A 20,677-nucleotide genomic window follows, 5' to 3' on the forward strand; every position below is an offset into this window, starting at 1 on the left:
TAGTAAATTCCAGAAATGTGAATTTAACATAAAAACTAATGAAAACATCCCTAAAAGTAGCTCAAACTTACTAAAAACTATATGAAAACAATGCCAAAAAGCGTATAAATTATCCGCTCATCACATGGCAAGCTGTATATTGGTGGATCACCGTTGTCAATAGCTACCATCCGTCCTCTCAGTGAAAATGGTCCAGGTATGGTTTTTGTACGGCTAATCAATTGTCAGATCTCTCGTCTCGGATGAAAAATACCAGGCACAGCTACCGCACGGCTAATCATCTCTCGGTTCTCACTTGTGTCGGAATAGGATCTCTATCCTTTTGCGTACTATCACTGCGCCCAACATTTGTGAGTTTGAAGCTCGTCACATTCATCCCTTCCTAGATCCTACTCGAAATACCACAGACAAGGTTTAGACTTTCTGAATCTCAGGAATGCTGCCAATTGGTTCTAGCCTATACCACGAAGGTTCTAACCTCACAGACTCGGTCCGTGGATCAGGGACCCAAGAGACTATACTTCGTCTGTCGTCCAATGACTACGTTGAACATCATGTAGACTGCTTGTGGTTGTCAGGCACGCGGATTTAGGCTAAGCGAGTAACGAAGATAGTTGGTGATTGTCACAGGTCACCCTTTCATTCTGACTTAACTGAATTAAGTACGAGAGTACATCTTGGAGAAGAAGTAGGCGTGAATTGAAAGAAAAATAATAGTACTTGCATTAATTCATGAAGAACAGAAGAGCTCTGCACCTTAATCTATGAGGTGTAGAAACTCCACCGTTGGAAAATACATAAGAGAGAAAGGTCTAGGCATGGCCGAATGGCCAGCCTCCCTCAGAGTGATCAAAAGATCAAAAGATGATCCAAAGATATCCCAATCTAAAGATAAAGATACAATAGGAAAAAGTGCTATTTATACTAAACTAGTAACTTAGATTTACAGAAAATAAGTAACTAAGTGCAGATAGTGCAAAAATCCACTTCCGGAGCGCACTTGGTGTGTGCTTGGGCTGAGCATTGAGCTTTACACGTGCATAGGCCTTTTCTAGAGTTAAACGCCAACTTGGATGCCAGTTTGGGTGTTTAACTCCAGTTCTGGAGCCAGTTCTGGCGTTTTATGCCAGAAAAGGGTCTCTAGTGAGGGTATGGATGCCAGTTTGGGCCATCAAATCTCGGGAAAAGTATGAACTATTATACATTTCTGGAAAGCCCAAGATGTCTACTTTCCAACATAATTGAGAGCGTGCCAATTGGGCTTCTGTAGCTCGAGAAAATCCACTTCGAGTGCAGGAGGGTCAGAATCCAACAGCATCTGCAGTCCTTTCTCAGCCTCTGAATCAGACTTTTGCTCAGGTCCCTCAATTTCAGCCAGAAAATACCTGAAATTATAGAAAAATACACAAACTCATAGTAAAGTCTAGAAATGTATTTGTTGCATAAAAACTAATAAAAATATAATAAAAAGTAACTAAAACATACTAAAAACTACCTGAAAACAATGCCAAAAAGTGTATAAATTATCCGCTCATCAATCTGCCGGGGGCGTAACAAAAGGAGGCACCCAGTTTGGGTTTGGGACCATGGTGAATTGCTGGTCTGCTGGACCCGCCTGTGACGTCACAGGGGTCGACATGGTAGCTGGGGGTAGAGGGCGATGACTGGGCAGCCCTGGTGGATTCGGTGGAAGTCTACCCTCTACCATGATCATGTGACCCACTTGACCTAACTCTGCTACCTATTGTCATGTCTGTACAGCGAATATATTAATAACATATTAATAACATAACAAACACTAATAAATAATAACATAAGAAAAAACTCAATAAATAACAAATAATTCTAGAAGTATTTTAGTTTACTAAATTAACCAAAAAAAAAAGAAATTACATAGTGTTTTAGTTTCAAAATAATTAAATTAGAATGAATAAGTGTTTTGGTTAGTTTAGCAAAGGGTTAAGTATTTTTTCGTCTCTAAAGTATGGAGTGAAAATCAAATTCGTCTTTAACCTTTTTTATTATTAAAACCATCCTCAATGTTACAAAACGTTATAAAATCGTCATTTTTTATTTTTTACCAAATTACCTTTAACAATTAATAAAAATAATATTAAAAAATAAAAACAAAACCCCACCCCACCCTACCCCGGTGTCTCTTCACTGTCTTCCCTCCCCATCCCCTTCTTTCTACCATTCTCTTCGAAACCATCTCCTCTCCAACCCCCAATTCTTCTTATCTCCCTTTTCGTCACCCTACCATCTTCTCCCTTTTCGCAAGTGCGATCGCCGCGAGGGCAACAGAGCTGGAGATAGAGTTTGCGAGGCTCCAACATGACTCCATGTCGGATATGAGAGCCACCAAGGAGACGATGGCTGAGACTACTGAGCTTAGAAAGCTACTACCAGAGGTGGAATCCAGGGTGGAATTGCTGGAGCGAGAAGTTGAATTCTTGAAGAAGGATAAATCTGAGAGTGAAGAGAAAATTAGGGATTTGGAGAAGAAAATTGGGGCTCTGGAGAAAAAAGATGTTGATGAGAGGAACAAGTGGACTAAGGTTGAGGAGGAGTTGAGGGAGAAGATTCAAGAGAAGGAAAAGGAGGGTTTGGAATTAGGGCAGAAAACTAAGGAAGTGGAGAGATTTGCAAATTTGAAGAGCTCGGATATAGAAGAAGGGGTTAAGGAGAAACTGAACTTGCAGGAGGCACTGAAGAAGTCTGAAGAGAGAGAAAAGAGCTTGGAATTGTTTGTTGCTCGATTGAAAGAAGAAGCAGGGGTGGCTGAGAATGTGATCAGAGGACTAAACCAGAAGGTTGATACTGTGAATGGTGGAGTGAATAGAAATAGGGTTATTGGTAGGGATGGGAAAAGGGTGAAGGGTTTGAATGTTCAGTGGCCTGTGGTGGCAGCTGGTTCTACTGTTGTTGCAGCTGCTGCTGTGATCTGGTTCTACTTTTGGTTGATCTATGAAAATAACGACGATGACGGTTTCTTATATGGCTTAATGTTTATCAAGCTTGTGAATTTTGATTTCTTGTTGAAAAGTAGGAATACTTATTGGTTGTTAGCACTTTCTTCTGAGAAATTAAAATAGAATTTTATGTGTTGAGTTTGTTCACTGTTTGACCTTGATGATAAATTTAATTTGATAACCCTATTACTGATTCACTGCTCAAAAATTGTCTTGTTGCTAAATTTTGTGCTCTGGTTTTTTCTTTTTCTGCTGTAAATCATTCTGATGAAGATGAGGGTGAAGGTGAGGGTGAGGTGTTTTTTTTTTGTTTTTGTTTAAGGACAAAATTATCCGAAAAATGTTATTTATGGACAAAAGGACGATTTTATAACGTTTTGTAACATTGAGGATGATTTTAATAACAAAAAAAGGTCGGAGACGAATTTGATTTTCAGTCCAGATGTTAAGGATGAAAAAGTACTTAATCCTTTAGCAAACTAACAAGTGCCTATAGAGCAATAAAACACTAATTGCAAAGGAGAAAAGTTTTTTTCATTAGACCTAAAATGAATATATACATATATAATATAAATGTATGTGTCAAAAGCTAGCACATGTACAACAGTTTATATTATTTCTCTTGTAATGCCATAAACATTTAGCATAATACCAACTTAACAAAATTAAAAACATAAACTAAGATCAAAATAACTATTCAAATTAACAATTGCACAAAAATATAGCAACCTAATAATTAATGATAACATATATGAGAAAAGATATAGATAACAAAATAATTCAACAAATAATCCACAACACTTAAAATTAGAATTTTAAGGAGGAACGTATTCATATCATAATTAACAAAAATATCTATCAACCCTAAAATAATTCTAAGGCTTTCAAAAACATTTTAATTTTTTTTTCAATTTTACTGAAAATCTTATAAAAATTTTGACAGAGTCTCCCATAAAATTTGGATTTTTCCACCCATTAAGGGTTCTATCCAAACCAAATATCCATAAACCCTTCTCAACTTATTAATTTTTTCAATCATTATTAATACAGTCAAGCATTTTCTAAATAATTTCAGCAGCAGGACTCAACAAACAGCTCAATAATTCAATATTTTTTAGAAATTTCAGAGCCTAATCTAACATATCCTAACCACCTAAATTCACTAAAATAGAAAATTAAACTAACTAAACTCTACTAACTAATTAATTAACTTGAAGTAATAGAATTTGATATAAAAAAACTTGAATGAAGAACAAGAAAAAAACAGAGAAGAAGGGTGGAGGTACATTTGTAAATCCCGAATAATTAATAAATAAATAATTAATTAATAAATTAATTATTATTCAAATAAATTAGAAAATTAAATTTTATAGTTTAGAAAAGTAGAATTAATTAAAATACAAATTTTAACACAAATTTTAAAGATTTTACCCCAAAAACGTGCCAACAGACCGAACTAATTGGACTGAGCCCAAATCGGACCCAAAACCCATCATATATAAAGCTAACTCAGCCATTCCTCCCCTAAAACACAATGAATCATGCTGAAATTTGGGGAAAGGGTGCAATCAAGAACCCTAACCCCTTCTCAATCTTTAATCTTCCATATCTCTCAATCCGAAGATCCGATTAATGAGTTGTCAGCGATCACGCATTCATCTCGAAATTATCTTCAATTCTAACCCAACAATGTGGTAAGGATCTTTAATCTTTGTGCCCAGTTATTTTTCCCCTCTTTTACACATTTTTTATTTTGGAATAGAGGAATTTTGATGATTTTGATTATTTAGGTGAATTCTAGTAGCAGAAATCACTAGGTTTAGTCCAATTGATCCATGGGTAATGGTAAAAAAATCTTAACCCTTGTGAATGTTTGATTTTTTTATGAGGATTAGGAATTTAAATTGTAGACATATATGAAATTTTGTGGTGTTAGTTTCAATTCATGTGAAATTAAAGTTAAAGTGGTGAATTAGAACCAAGTTTTGGTGGATGTAAGCTGGTTGAGTTTATTTGAAGACCTTGAGGCTTGCGGAGAAGATAATTTGTAGCGTTTGTGGTTTAGGGAAAAATCGTCCAAGGTATGATTTTAGTTTCTCATAGTTAATATTTAATGTCATATGAAAACCTAAGCTAGAAGACTATAAGATAGGAATGAATTGAATGATTTGTGTACATGGTATATGGGTTGTGTACGAGGGGTATGTGAGTTGTATGTGTTGGATTTATGATTTTTGATAAGGATATAAGTTTTAATATGAATTGTTGATGATTAGTGATCATACATGAAAATTATGAATGAATTTGTATGTTGACATGGCGACATATATGAATTGTATATGATGATGATTTTAGGATTATGAAGTGATGATAATTGTTGATGTTGGTGAGGATTGGTGATAATTATGAATGTGGAATGTGAATTGATTTGAGAATTTGGGTGTGAAATGATTGTGGAAGGATGGAGAGGTAATTGGTAGTATTTTTTGTTGTAATTGAAGTGAATTGGATTATGGATTTTGGAAAACTAGTGTTTGAAAACTTTTGATAAAAAGCAGATTTTTGACCAACTTCGATGGGCTATAACTTGGCTTCTAGACCCCTAAGTTTTGTAAAACTGGTTTTGAATGAAAATTGGGTCTGTAAAATTTATAACGTTCAAAGAACGAGTTAAAAATAATTTTTTACAAAATAGTTATGGGCGTTCGAAGTTAGGTGTTTAAAACTGATTTTCTGCAACTTAACAGCTTTTTGAAGGATTTTGAACCCATGCATACACGGCATGCCTTGCGACGCGAGCATTGGGCTCTGCCCATGAGTCTCGCATACGCAAACATGTCATGTGTACGTGAGTTTGGAAATTTTCACACTCATGCGTTTTTTAGTTTTAAACCATTTCTCTAGCTTTCCAAACATCTATAACACTTGTTTAAGATCCGTTAGAGAGTTTTTAAGCTTTAGAACATATTGAAGAGTATTTCCAAACATCTATAACACTTGTTTAAGCTTTTGAGAAAATATTGAAGAGTATTTGCAGAGTGATGACTAAGTAATGAGATATTGGTAATGTTGAGTAAGAAGTAATTGATAAAGATAATGATAATAAAAATGAAATGTGACCGAATTGAAAAATGATTAATGATGTTATTGACTACGAAGTAAGTGGAGTAAGGTGAAGGATGAACTTGAACATGAAATTGAATTTGATTGAGATATATGTGACAGAGTAATAGGCAGTGGCGTTGTCCACTTGCTCCGCGTAAGAGTTGAGATACTGGGTAAAATGCAGTGGTGCTGTCCACTTGTTCTGGATAAGAGATGAGGAAGAAAAATGATGAGAACTAGTTTAATTATAAATTTTGAATGAATATGAAAGAATTAAGAATAAATTTTTTTTGAATGAGATATATGGACAGTAGTAAGGGTTGTGATTCGTCCCACTTGCTCTGGGTTATTGATTGAGATGCTTGGATAGTAGCAGCAGTAATGGTTTATTCCACTTACTCTAGGTTGAGTCGTAAACACCTGCCTGGGTAGTAGCAGCAGTAGTGGTTTATCTACTTGCTCTGGATTAAGCTGGTAATAGCAAAGGGTTGTGACTCAGTCCCACTTGCTCCGCGATGTGGTGTTTCTGTCCAAGATTAGCTACCAGGACATGTCGGATTTGGCTATATAACTAATAGATGATATCATTAGCCATAGGATAGACATACATCAAATGCATTTGTATGTTTTGTTTGAGTGTACATTACTTTGGTTTGCCTGATTGATTGGCCATGCATATTTGCTAATTGTCCTACTTGCTGTAAATGCATCCTATCTGTGTTTTATTTTCTTGTCTTATTTGTCTTTGTAACTGAGAGATCCCTCATGCTGGCGGATGTGATATTGAGGGTAGTTCCATCGGTGTTTTAGAGTGTCAGAGGAGACAAAAAGTGAAGAGTAAAGTTGAAATTAGACTTAGAACTTGAATACATTAGATAACTTGATTTACATCCTAGGCATAAAGCTCTATGTGCTAGTGTGTTACAATAGCGGCAACAGAAGCAGAAGCAACAGGGGCATTGCAGCAGCGGCAGCAAGGGAGTTTGCAGCAACAGCAGCAGCGTTCATGATAGCAGCAGTGACGTTTGTAGCAGCTATAGCAGAGGAGGTTGACGGAGAGCAAAGATGAGAAGGTTAGAAAGAGAGTGGGAAGGTGAGGGGTTAGAGAAAGAGAGGAAGGTTTTCGTTCTTCATCTAATAGATTTGAATATGTTGGGAAATAATTCTCTTCTGAATGAATTATTTTAACTTCTTGAAAAAGTTGATTAATTGTATTAAACTGGAAAACTTATTCTCGTAGCTCTTAAATTTTGAAACTAGACTTGATAAGTGACATCGAATCAACTAGAAGAGATTCTTATAAATTGTGTGGCGTATAAATCAGTAAATGTGCTTAAGCTCTTTTCCTGAATAATTGACTAGTGGATTAGCGATTAATTAGGTTAAAAAGAAATCGATTTACCAAGGATTTAGAGTTTGATTATTTATCATTTGGCATGAATGTATCTTTGCATGATCAAAGTGGAAGGTGAAAAGTATTGATTTGGAAGTCTCAACACCTCTAAAACCTTAACTCTTTTAATTTTGTAAATGAATAGTGTGAAACAAAATGGAATTGTCCGTGTATTTTGTTATTTACAGTGGTGCATGTCTCATTACTGTCACATGAGCAAAAAAAACGATGTAACTTTAGATAGTGAAGTATTTATTATCTTTTGAGTTTTCATATACCATTTGTCAACTGTTCTTTATTTATCACAATCATATCAAAACAAGTAAAGTTTCGCTCTAAAAGTTGTTATCTATATGACTAGCTTTCATAGATAGACACATTGGAGATAATTAATAGTACATATAAGTATCATCGTTAAATTTTAATTGATAAATTAATAGAAAGATATCATGTATCTATCGTTTGCTATTCTAAAAGATCAAATTAATATTTTTTTTAGGAATTAATTAGTCTGAAGTCAAAATCTTCAGAGACATAATTGTCACTTTATCTTTTTTAATTAAAAAAAAGTAGTTTCGATTACAATCTCAATCAAGAACAATAAAAAATAGCCAAAATTGAAAGGATTGAGACATTGGAAATTTGGCATCATAGAAAAAGAAACAATTAACATCAATCTAATGATTCTTCCTATCCTATTGGGTACCTTTCATATATTATCCCCACACAAAAAAATTCTTCCCCGTTTTTATTTTCTTTGTTCTGGCAATCACTCCACTTTTTGTGACTAATGTATAATTAATCAGTGTATTAAACACAAGTATTAAACTTAAATAAATAATCTGAGATTGTCTAGAAAATAAATTTGAAGCCAAAGAGAGATTTTTCAATGAAATCAAGTCACCAATGGATAAGGGTATCTCACTCTCGAACTCATTGGAAGAAAGATTCAAAGTTTCAAGGCTATCAAGCATGGCAATGGAAGGTGAAATGCTACCCTTGAACTGGTTACCGGACAAATCGATATGGGTAAGATTGGAATGGGCGTGTCTTGGAAAAAAAAAACCAGTGAGATTAGCATTGGAAAACGTTAAAGTTTTAAGTAGTGAACTATCAACCTGTTTTTTCTCTATCTTTTAAAATGATAATGCGATCTCTCAAAATAAAAATATTTTATTTTGGTCTCTATCTCTTATTTCCGTGACACAATGCAGTTTCAGTGAGTATTTTTCTATTAAGTCCTGACGGAAAACAATGACGTATTAAGTTACATGCTGAGTTGTCACGTCATACTTGCTAAGTTGGTAGTCTTATGTGCCAACGTGAACAATAAAAAAGACAGGAGTCTAATTATCTCTAAATTTAAATTAATTAGAAATTTATTCGTTTTTATTCTTTAAACATATCTTTTTCAATTTATTTATTTATTTAATTAATATTATTTTTTAATAAATTATTAAATATAAGGTATAATAAATACAAACTAATTAATAAATTATTCAAATTTAAAAATAAAATTTATCAAGAAACTAAATAAATAATTTTTAAATATAATTTTTAAATATATAAAAAATAAACATTAAAATATAATTATCCATTAATAATAATAATCCTATGATATATTATTAGTATTATCATTTAGATCATTTTTGTAATAAAGTAGAAACAAATGAACATATTATTTGATATATACTAATTTTTTTTTGAATAATAACAAACTTATATTTTTATCTCTTTAAACTAAATTAATAATTTCATTTGATATTCTTACACTAAAATATGCTATTAGCAGGCTACTAATACTAAATGAAATAAAATATAATATATATTATGGAAATAATTTATAAACTTAACAAACTCAAAATATCAATAATATTATTAATCAAATAATAAATAATAATACATATTGTTATTAACTTACAGATCGGTGAAGATTTATCAATATAAGAATGATATAGATTAATTAAAATTTTACGTATATTAAAATTCAATTACTTATATAGTATAACTAATAATTAATTTTACATATATTTTATTCAAAATCATTATATATGACTAAATATACAAGCAATTGAATTTTAATATACGCAAAATTTTAATTAATTTATATTATTCTTTTATTGATAAATTTTTATTGATCTATAACCTTATGACAATATATATTATTAATAGATTAATAATTATTAATAAATTAATAATGTTATTGATGCTTTGAATTTGTTGAGTTTATAAACGCGCACGCATATATATATATATATATATATTATGTTTTATTTTATTTAGTATAATAGCCTGTTGATAGTGTATTTTAGTGCAAAAATATCAAATGAAATTATTAATATAGTTTAAAGCTATGAAATACGGACACTTCGCTGAGTTGTTGTGTCCGCGTGTCGGACACATTTCGAACACGACACTCACCGATATTTGTCGGACACGCGTGTTTGCTGTGTCCAAACGTATCTTAATAAAAAATAAAAAATTCTTCGCCGGACACGCCTGGACACACCTAAATACCATCACATGTCAACGTGTCCAGTCTTATTCTTAACATATATTATTAAAATAAATTTAGATATAGTATATATTATTATTTATTAAAATAAAAAATATTTTAAATACTTGATATAATTAAAATAAGACATTAAAAATAATTAAAAAATTTAATTTATATTTTAATATCAATATAATATCAAAATATCATTACGATTTATCTAAAAAATACATTATGTTTTATATGTATGCGTATCCCCGTGTTGTGCGTTTGGTTAGTGGGTGTGTCTACCCAAGACATAGACACAGAAGCACACGTTCTTCGTTTGGTTAGTTAGACACAAAATTTTGATAGACACGACAAGACACAAAGGCACACAAAGACACAAAATTTGTGTATAGGAGGGAGGGGTGGAACACTAAACTTGAGACATAGACACACTACTTTTAACATTTAATTTTCATAATTACCCTTCAAATTCTTCTCCTTCCTCAGTTTCCTTTCATCCATTTTCCCTTCCACTTCCAAAATACAGACCACCCCATCTTTTCTTCTTGTCACTCCGACCACCACTACCTCTTCGTACCACTAGGTTGTCGCCGCGCCTCTTCCTCCTTTCCTTCCATCCAAATCACTGCCGCCTCTCTTCCTCCTTTCCTTCCACTGCCTCTCTTCCACCCAAACCACCGCCTTTCTTCCCTTTCTTCCACCCAGACCACAGCTACCACCATATCCCTTCCTCCCTTTTCTCCTCCCTCACTTTTTTTTTTCTTCACGATTGTCTCTTTGCCGCCATCACCTTTTGCGATTGTTGCCTCTGCTTCACTTCTCGTCGACGATCTAGATCTGCGCACTGTTCTCTCGTCTTTCACCATCTTTTCAGATCGTTCTCCGTTCTTCTGCGCACTGTGTTTCTAGATCCATACTTTGTTACCATGTTCTAGATTTGTTCTCCTTTTTGGCACTATTTTTTTGTATAATTTAATTTTTTATTTATTTGAATTTTTGTTAAATTTTGTTAAAATAATTTTGTTAGATTGATTTTTTTGTTGATATTTGTTGTATTAAATTTGTTATTTAGTTTTAGATTGTTATTGGTAATTATTTTTTGTTGAGATGGTGGCTCATTGTTAATGGTTTGGTTGAGATAGTGGTTGTATAGTGATCGTACTGGTAACAGTTTGCAATAAGGGTAATATTGAAATTTAACAAGATTGTGATTTGTGTCTTCTGTTTTGTATTTGTATACCAAACAAGTTTAAAAAATTTGTGTCATATTGTGTCTGTGTCTTCAATGTCTATGTCTCTGTGTCTATGTATTATAGGATACACTAAACAAACGCACCCTAAGATTTTAAAATTCGCGTGTCGACGTGTCATGTGTCCGTGTCAGTGCATTATAGGTTTAAAGAAATAAAAAAATTAAATTTTTTATTACTTAAAATTTTTTTTATTATATCTCAAATAATGTGTTTATTAGTTTCTATTTTATTGTGAAAATAATCTAGATAATAATAATAATAATATATCATAGATATATTATTATTAATGTATTAACTGAATAATTTATTAATTAATTTGTACTTATTATACAATATATTGAATAATACGAATATAAAAATAATTTGAAAAAAATATATCGTTTAAAGAATAAGTACAAATAAACCCCTAATCAATTTGAATTTAGAGATAATTAGGTCCCCTGTTCATTTTTTATTGTTCACCTTAGCACATAAGGACCACCTTAGCAAGCATAACGTGACAACTCAGCCATGTAACCTGACACGTCATTATTTTCTGTAAGGACTTAACGAAAAAACACATATAGAAACTGCGTTGTATCACGAAAATAAGGAACAGAGATCGAAGTAGAACGTTTTGATTTTAATATTTGAAGGATGGCATTGTCATTCTAAGAAATGAATAGGAACCAAATTGGTAGTTCACTCAAGTTTTGAGCTTCTTCTTGTGGGCAAGAATGATATAGGACCTGAGGCCTTGATTTGGACATTCGAGAGATTGAGATCGGCGAGGTTTGAGAGGTGAGAGAGGGAGATGCCAGAGATTTTGTGGGGGTAGTTAAAGAGGTGAAGGGTTTAGAGTGTTAGTGAGAGGGATTTGAGTGTTGTAGATGAGAGTATCTTTTTCCCATATTTCTCGCAGATAGTAAGAACGTTGTGTCAATCTCTCGTGCATTGCGAGAAGGCTACGTCATCATCTATGAAGTACAGACACTTTGCTGAATTATTCTGTTTGTGTATCGGACACCACACTCATCCGACACACGTGTTTGTCATGTCCAATTGTGTCCTAATAAAAAATAAAAAATTCTTCTTTGAACACACTTACACACACCTAAATACCATCACGTATTAGCGTGTCCAATCTTATTGTTAACATGTATTCTTGAAATGAGTTTAAAAATAATATATATTATTATTTATTAAAACAAAATATTTTAAATACTTTATATTATTAAAAAAACATTAAAAACAGTTAAAAATTTATTTTATATTTTAATATCAAGAAAAAAATTAAAATATCATTGTAATTTATCTAAAAAATACTTTATATTTTATATATATACCATATTTCCGTGTCTTATAAAATTTTAAAATTCATATATCCGCGTATCTAGTATCCGTGTCAGTATCCATGCATCATAAGTCACCACACAACCGTTCTCTCCCTCCTTTCTCTCCCCTATTCACCTACACATCACTAGAAAAAAGACCATATAAAAAATAACTTGTGAACTTTTGATCCATACTAAGAATCATAAACTACTTTGGATTCACTATGTTTAAGGTAAATAGATGATCTTGTAAACCCCGCTAAAATCGGTAAATAATTAGTTAATAATTTAAATTTTAATTAGGAAAATTAAAAATACAAAACTAATATCAAAATAGGATAGAGCTCTACGAAACGAGAATTTTGATACCAATTTCAAAGAATTTGACCCAATATTGGACTGGACGAGCCGAATCGGGCCCAAAATGGGCCCAAGACCCAACCGAACCCAACCCATTAAAGAGGCACAGCTTCTTATTTCTCTTCTTCTTCATTTTTCACGCTGGGAAACATTTCATAGAGGAAGAACGCAAGCAAAAAACCTAACCCTCACTTTAATTTCAAATCCATATAACTTTTGATCCAGAGCTCCGATTGACGAACCGTTTGCGACTACGCATTCACCGCGACGAGCTCTATGAAAGCCATGGAACAATTTGGTAGGTAACTCACTATTTTCTTCTTATCCAGCTTTCCCTAATTTCGAAAATTCATGAACAATTGTGTTGAAAATTGTTCAATTTTGATGTCTTAGGATCGATTTAGCTTTCGGAGCTTATTGGGCTTGAGTTAGTATGCGTATGGGCACGGTAATAACAACCTAAACCCTAGTCAATTTTGATTTTATTATGAAGAAGCTGAACTTGGAGTATATATGTGAATTAGGTGTGAATTAAGCTTATATACATATATTGGAATTGAAAAGTGAGCATTTGGAGGCTTGGTGGTGATTAAAGCTTGGTTTGTGGCTGGTTTCTTTGAGCGTTGGGAGCTGTGTTCTTGCTTGTGAGGCTGTCTTGGGTTGAATAAAGTGATCGGCCAAGGTATAGTTTAGGTTTCGCGCGTTTAACATTTAAGGTGTTGTGAAAACTTAGGCTAGAATAACCATAGGTTAAGTTGAATTGGTTAATTGTATTAAATGATTAGTTTGGTGATGATATTGGATAAATTTATGATTGGGATTGAATTAGAATTTATGAGCTTGAGTGGTTGAATGTGTGCTCTTGGACTTATTAATGATGGGATGATGTTGATGTTGGTATATGTTAATGAAATATGTTGGTGTTGATATATGTTAACAGAATATGTTGATATTGGTATATGTTAATGGAGTTTGATTGATATATGTTAATAGAAGGTTGATGTATGTGTTGAGGGGTTGGTATATGTTGATGAAGGATTACTCATATAAGTGGTATATGTTGATATAAATTGGTGGATATGGCTTGTTGTATTAGTTAAAGGTAGTATTGAAGTGGTTGTTAATGAATTGAGGTTGGATATGTTAATAACATGCAGGTTTTATAGGTAAGGATTATGAATGTGGTGAAAATGAGATTTGGATGTTGTTTGGTAAAAAGTGATTTTTGGTGAACTTTGAAAGTCCATAACTTGCTCCTCAAATATTGAATGGAAATGTGGTTTGTTTTAATTGAAAGATGGTTTTACAAGCATTTAAACGATATCAATTTTGTAAAAAATGGAATTTTATATAGAAAGTTATGGACGATGGAAAATTGGTGTATGAAACTAGGTTAATGCAAGTTAAAAATTGGTTATGCAGCTTTCTGGGTATTCTGCATTTTGGGAAACCGCCCATCCATGCGTACGCGTGGCATGGCATTTCAACGACGCATGCGCGAGTAGCCATGCATGCGCGTGAGCGCATGATCACGCGTACGTGTGGCCCACGTGCACGTATGGCCCTTGTTTGCTGCAAAACTGGATTTTAACCTTTTAAAACCAGATTTTCACTTCTAAACCTCCATTTTCCTCCTTTTAACCATAAGGTATAGTACTAAGTATAGTAGCTAGTTGAATTTGGGAAATTAAGGTAACTTGAGGGTGAAGTAAGGGGTTAAAATGATGGATTATGAATAAGAAGGGTGAAAATGTTATGAAAATGATGAACATTTGTGACATGTTGATTGATGATTGAACTCATTTGAAATAAACGAATGCATGCTTGAGATGCCTGGGTAGTAGCAAGGATGGTGGTTCATCCTGCTTGCTCCAGGTCAATGTTTGAGAATTGATAATGATTATGCTTGATTTAAATTGAATAAATGTACGTTGTGACGCCTGGATAGTAGCAGCAGTAGTAGGTCTCCCACTTGTTCTAGGTTGAGCTTTTAAACACCCGCCTAGGTAGTAGCCGCTGTAGTGGTTACTCCACTGGCTCTGGGTTAAGCGGGTAGTAGCAAGGGGGTTGTGGCTCAAACCCACTTGCTCTGCACGGGTGTTTCAGTCCATGGTTAGCTACCAAGACGTGTCAGGTTGGCTATATAATCGACAGATGATATCATCAGCTATAGAACAGGCATGTATCATGTGCATTTGTTTGTGTGATTGCTATGCATTATCTGGGATTGCCTAATTGAACATATATGTCCTGTTACCTGCTATTCTTGCTATTTGCACTACCTGCTTATTACTTGTGCGTGAATTTGTTTGGTTGCTTGTCTCTGCTAAATTTACTGAAGATGGAGGGACGGAGGAATGGTGAATGGGTTGAGTGTTAGGTGTTAAGTTTAAGACAAAAGATTATAGTGTACTTAGAACACCTACCCTTATTTATGGCTTTTATTTAGAAATTAAGTTCTGTAATTGTGATAACGGAGTTCTGGGATTGCCTATGGCATTTCCAGGACCTTATTTATTATACGTGTGGCACCTTTACTATACTGAGAACCTCCAGTTCTCATCCTATACTGTGTTGTTGTTTTCAGATGCAGGTCGAGAGGCTCCTCACTAGGCATCTGGATTTCCTGAAGCGGAGTAGTCTGGGATATTTTGGGATACTTGTATATGTATGTATATATTCTCCAGCCAGCCTTGGCTTCGCAGGCTGAGTCAGGAGCTAGTTATGTTGTATTCTTGGCTCTCTATTCACTCTTTCGCTCTATCGTATCTATAACCTTTAGGTTTCTTAGCACGCAAGTAATTCTGTTTCTTGAGCGTTGCAATTTTTATTTCACAAATTTTGTTTTACCCCTTTTTCAAGGCTCCTAGTATATTTTATCCTTTGTTATGTATTATTTTATATCTTATAGATAGAGGGCGTAATATCGCACCACCTCAATTTTACATCCTAGATGTAAAGTTCTGTGTGGTAGGATGTTACAGATCTCGTTTTGGATTTTCGTTAGAAAGAAAAAAAACTTTAGTGCCAATTTTAGAGAATTCTATATTAAATAAAGTAAAATGTTGTATATTTACTTTTTTTTCAAATATGCTTTTTTTATGTTCATATTTTTCTTTTAATTTTTACAGTGTCTTCCCATTTGACATGTAAAGTATTAATTCATCATGAATTGGAGCTCCATTTAAAGGTTTTCACTAGTTAATAGGTTACTTTACGCACAGGCTAGATTCAAATACCTGACACTTATTTAAATAGGCTAATAAATTAACCATTTGACTAATCCAACTTGATTATTCATATGTTTAGCTTGATCTTTTGAAAATGAAGAAATACTAGTCACTTTAAAATGGATATAAGTCCATGGAATTAATTAAGGAAGAGAGCTATTAAAAAGAATATACATGGTATCCAAAAAATTTCACTTTCTAGTTCTATGTGGATAACAATACAATAGAATATTATACTTTTTGGTTCATTTTTTCTCCTATGCTTTATCTACTCTCAACCTTGGATCATCTTGTTCATCAAGAAATTGTTCATAATTTTTACGTGGTATCCAGAAGTTCTGGGTTGGATCCATGGAGCATGGCACTTTACCCATCTTTCTATTCTTTTTCAGAGAACTGTAGGAGCCAACAATAATACTCTAAAGTATACACATGAAACAGCAATGCAGCACTACCAGACTATGCACTTTTTTGTTATTATATGTGCTAATTAAAATATATAGCACATTAACACAAACAAGATTACAATCACATTGAAGATGGACACCAACGTTGAAGAAGCAGACTTGTTGCATAGGAGTAAGAAGAAAATATGGAACAATGATGGTGGCTTCGGAGGAGATACGTCAAGGGTACCAAGATAGGAAGAGTGGATGGTGGATAAAACTTCGTTCATAGGATCTAATGGAAGGCGTGGGACCTATGCTGACTTGGTCATCCATGGCAGTGTGGAGCCAGATTCTAACTCTGAAGACTCAAGTGAGGAGGAACTGGAAGAGGAGGAGTCCAAGGAAGAAGATGAAGCAATGAAAATGGAGGAGCGCGAAATGAGCCAAGTTGCCAGGGAGGCCTTAAGACGGGTAAGGAAGGAGGAATGTTCAAACCCTGCTATAGAAGTGTCTCGCCTCCAAAATGGAATTATTAGAATCAAAGTGAACAAAGATGAAAATAAAGGATTGGAGAAGCCATGGAAGCATCCCTAAATAGTCAAGCTGCTGTGTAGAAGAATAGGGTATGGAGTGCTGAAGCAACGTCTGGATAGCATGTGGGTGAAGAATGGAGGCCTTGACCTCATTGATTTGGTAAACGAGTATTTTGTTGCAAGGTTGTACAATGAAGATGATTATTGGCATGTCATGGAAGGGGGACCATGGCTGCTCTTCAACCATTATCTCACCATCCAAAGATGGACATCGGACTTTCACCTTTTTGGAGCTGAGATTAACAAAGTGGATGCATGGGTCCAACTCCCAGATTTACCCATAGAATACTATGAAAAAAGATTCTTAGGTAAAGTAGGAGACCAAATAGGAAAGACCCTCAAGGTGGCCTTGAATACTGCAAATCAAGCCAGAGGTAAATTCGCCCGTCTTTGTGTGGAATTGGACTTAAGCAAACTCTTGGATGCTAAATATTTGGTAAATGGAGTTACTTATCATATTGAATATGAGGGGCTACACATGATCTGTTTCTCTTGTGGAATGTTTGGCCATATTAGTGATGGGTGCATGTCCAAAACCATGGAAAGAGAGGAGAGAGGAGTCCAAGTCCAGAAGCAACCAGAAGCGGTGGAGGAGGAAGGCTCCCAACAACAACAACTGGGGCACGGCGAGAGCATTCCAAGAGACAAGGGTAAAAAAGTAATTGAAGACCATCATCGATTTGGTTAATGAATGATTGTATAGAAGCAAAAAAGGACAAAAAGACAATTGGTAGAAAAAGAGGGAAATGGTACGAAAAGCAAGGGGACAAAGCGAAAGACATAGTAGAGGCAGTGGGAGGAAATTCAAGGTACGAGGTACTAACAGAGCATTCCAATGTCAATGATGAGAATATGAATAGCCAAGCCACTTTACTCAGGAATACCCCGCAGGAGATGACAAAAGAGTTCTTAAATGAGAATCAAATGAGGAGAGCAAAAGTCCAAGCTAACTGCAATCATATGGAACAAAATTGCCTGAAGATTGCATCCACCTAAGTCGCCTACGAAGCTATTGTTAAAGTTGTGCCTGAAAAGCCTGCGATCCAAAGGAGCACCCAACTTAACCCACTCCTATTGGGCCAGAAGCAGCAGGAGAGCCCAATAATGGTAGACCCACCAGAGAGCAACCTTGATCTTATTCACTCACAAGATGAGGAGATGGAGGAAACCATGGTCATGGAGACTCCCATGCCTCTTGAGCCCAACACTAATCTAGAACCACCTGATCCAGGAGAAACCGAATTCTCCGGGACAGAGCTCGATGTTATAATGGCCCACGGTACAGACGAAGTGATTGCGTGGGGAAATACTGAGGTCCCCATGAGAGAACATGAAAACATGGCCATTGGACCTGCTTGACAGGCTTGCTTTGCTTTGTTATCAGGTTTGGTTTTGGAGCCCTTTCTCCTTAGTTTTCTTTTTTAATGATTATCTTTTGTTGGAATGCTAGAGGGGCGGCTAGCCTCAAATTCGCCAAAGCCCTCAAAGAATATTATTTGCAATATAAGCCTGATCTGGTGGCCATCCAAGAAACTAGATGCAGTGGCAGAAAGCTGTCTTTGATCAAGAGTACAAGATTCAATTTCTATATTATTATTGATGCAAATGGTTTCTCTGGTGGAATATGGTTGATGTGGAATAATCCTAATCACATATGCTCACCCCCAAGACATCATTAGAAAGGAGTTTAGAATATTTACAGAGGCTATTGCGAGGAATATTAATTGTCTGTGGATGATTTGTGGTGACTTTAATAATATTGGGGATATTAGCGAGAAAAAAGGTGGAAGTGTTCCTGATAGAACCAGCATGAGGAGAATTAATGAGTGGAAGGAAAACTGCAGTCTTATTGATATGGGATTTTACGGCTCTCGATTTACCTGGAGAGGTCCGATGTGGCAAGATGGAGGAAGAATTTTGAAAAGACTAGACAGAGCTCTTTGCAATCAACATTGGAGGGTCCTTTTCAATGATGCAGTTGTCGAGACTCTTCCCAGATTTAAATAAGACCATCATCCAATTCTTATTAGATGCCATGGAAACTAACAAGTCCCTAAGAATAAGCCATTCAGGTTTGAATTCATGTGGATACAGCACGAGAAATTTCTTCCTTTCTTAAATCTAATTGGTATGATCATGTCCCCTTGAAGTTAGCTATTAGCTATTTTGTGGATAAAATAAAGGATTGGAACAAGCAGGTCTTTGGGAATCTGGTCAAACAAAAAAGGACTATTCTCAATAGACTTTGTGGTCTTCAACAATCCCCAAGGTATGATAGAAGTAATTTGTTGGAGGATCTTAAAACAAAACTAAATGAGGAGCTGAAAACCATTCTAGACAAAGAGCAGATATTCTGGCTTCAGAAGTCAAGAGAGAACTAGTTGATACAGGGTGACAGAAATACAAGGTATTATCATACTAAAGCCATCATTAGGAGAAGATGTAACTGCATTTTGAAGTTGAGAAATAGAGATGGAGATTGGATAGAAAATGTGGAAGACTTGAAGGAACATGTGTACAACTATTTCAAGAAATTGTTTAAAGAGGTGAAAGAGGACAGAAGCCATATCATTCAAACCTATGCTTTCTACCCTCACTTGAGTCAGAAAGATGAAAGAAGCCTTGGTCAACTTGTGCGCGGCGAAGAAATGGAGCAAGCTGTTGCATCTATGGGATCCCTAAAGGCCCCTGGCGACGATAGGCTACCAGCAAGATTCTACAAAGAGAATTGGAGTGTGGTTGGGAAGTCCTTAGAAGAGATTGCCAGATTGATATGGTGCAACCTCCAGAGCATTGGTGGACGAAATTGTGATCACTATTCTTTAAGTTGTTTTCATTGTAAAATTATGGAATTTGAAATTGGCACGAGTGGACACAACTCCGTTCAACTTAACCAGAAAGTGTACTGGGTCGTCCAAGTAATAAACCTTACGTGAGTAAGGGTCGATCCCACAGAGATTGTTGGTATGAAGCAAGCTATGGTCACCTTGTAAATCTCAGTTAGGCAGATTAAATTGATTTATGGTTTTGAAAATAGAAATAAGAAAATAAATAATAAAAGGGATAGAATACTTATGCAGATTCATTGGTGAGAATTTCAGATAAGCGAATGGAGATACTGTATGGCTCAAGGACGCCTACTTTCCCACTGCTTCAACTCAATCCTTCTTACTCCTTTCCATGGCAAGCTGTGTATAGGGGTTCACCATCAGCGGTGGCTACTTTCAATCCTCTCGGGAAAATGATCCTCTGCGGCTGTCACTCGCATGGCTAATCGTCTGGAGGCATCACCCATGGTTGATAGCTACATCCCATCCTCGCAGTGAAAACTACGCTCACGCGCTCTGTCATAGCACGGCTAATCACTGGTTGGTTCCCGCTCCTACTGGAATAGAATCCCTTGATTCTTTTGCGTCTGTCACTAACGCCCAGCACTTGCGAGTCTGAAGCACGTCACAGTCATTCATTACCAGAATCCTACTCGGAATACCACAGACAAGGTAAGACTTTCCGGATCCTCATAAATGCCACCATCTATCTAGCTTATACCACGAAGATTCTGTTGG

The 20,677-nt window shown here is 35.1% G+C and overlaps 2 protein-coding genes across 2 annotated transcripts; both read left to right on the top strand.

Annotated features, from left to right (window-relative positions):
• The first annotated feature begins 1,586 nt into the window (after positions 1-1,586).
• Positions 1,587-7,146, top strand: LOC107478265 (peroxisomal and mitochondrial division factor 2-like). Its single transcript, XM_052258208.1, has 3 exons — positions 1,587-1,600; positions 2,282-2,988; positions 6,974-7,146. The coding sequence occupies exons 1-3, from the start codon at positions 1,587-1,589 to the stop codon at positions 7,144-7,146; spliced, it is 894 nt and encodes a 297-aa protein (XP_052114168.1).
• A 10,026-nt stretch (positions 7,147-17,172) lies between these two features.
• Positions 17,173-18,107, top strand: LOC107478264 (uncharacterized). Its single transcript, XM_016098398.2, has 2 exons — positions 17,173-17,761; positions 17,815-18,107. Exons 1-2 carry the CDS (start codon positions 17,173-17,175, stop codon positions 18,105-18,107), a joined length of 882 nt encoding a protein of 293 aa, XP_015953884.2.
• The last annotated feature ends 2,570 nt before the right edge of the window (positions 18,108-20,677 follow it).

Source organism: Arachis duranensis, chromosome 3 (genome assembly GCF_000817695.3).
Source record: "Arachis duranensis cultivar V14167 chromosome 3, aradu.V14167.gnm2.J7QH, whole genome shotgun sequence".
Classification (NCBI taxonomy): Eukaryota; Viridiplantae; Streptophyta; class Magnoliopsida; order Fabales; family Fabaceae; genus Arachis; species Arachis duranensis.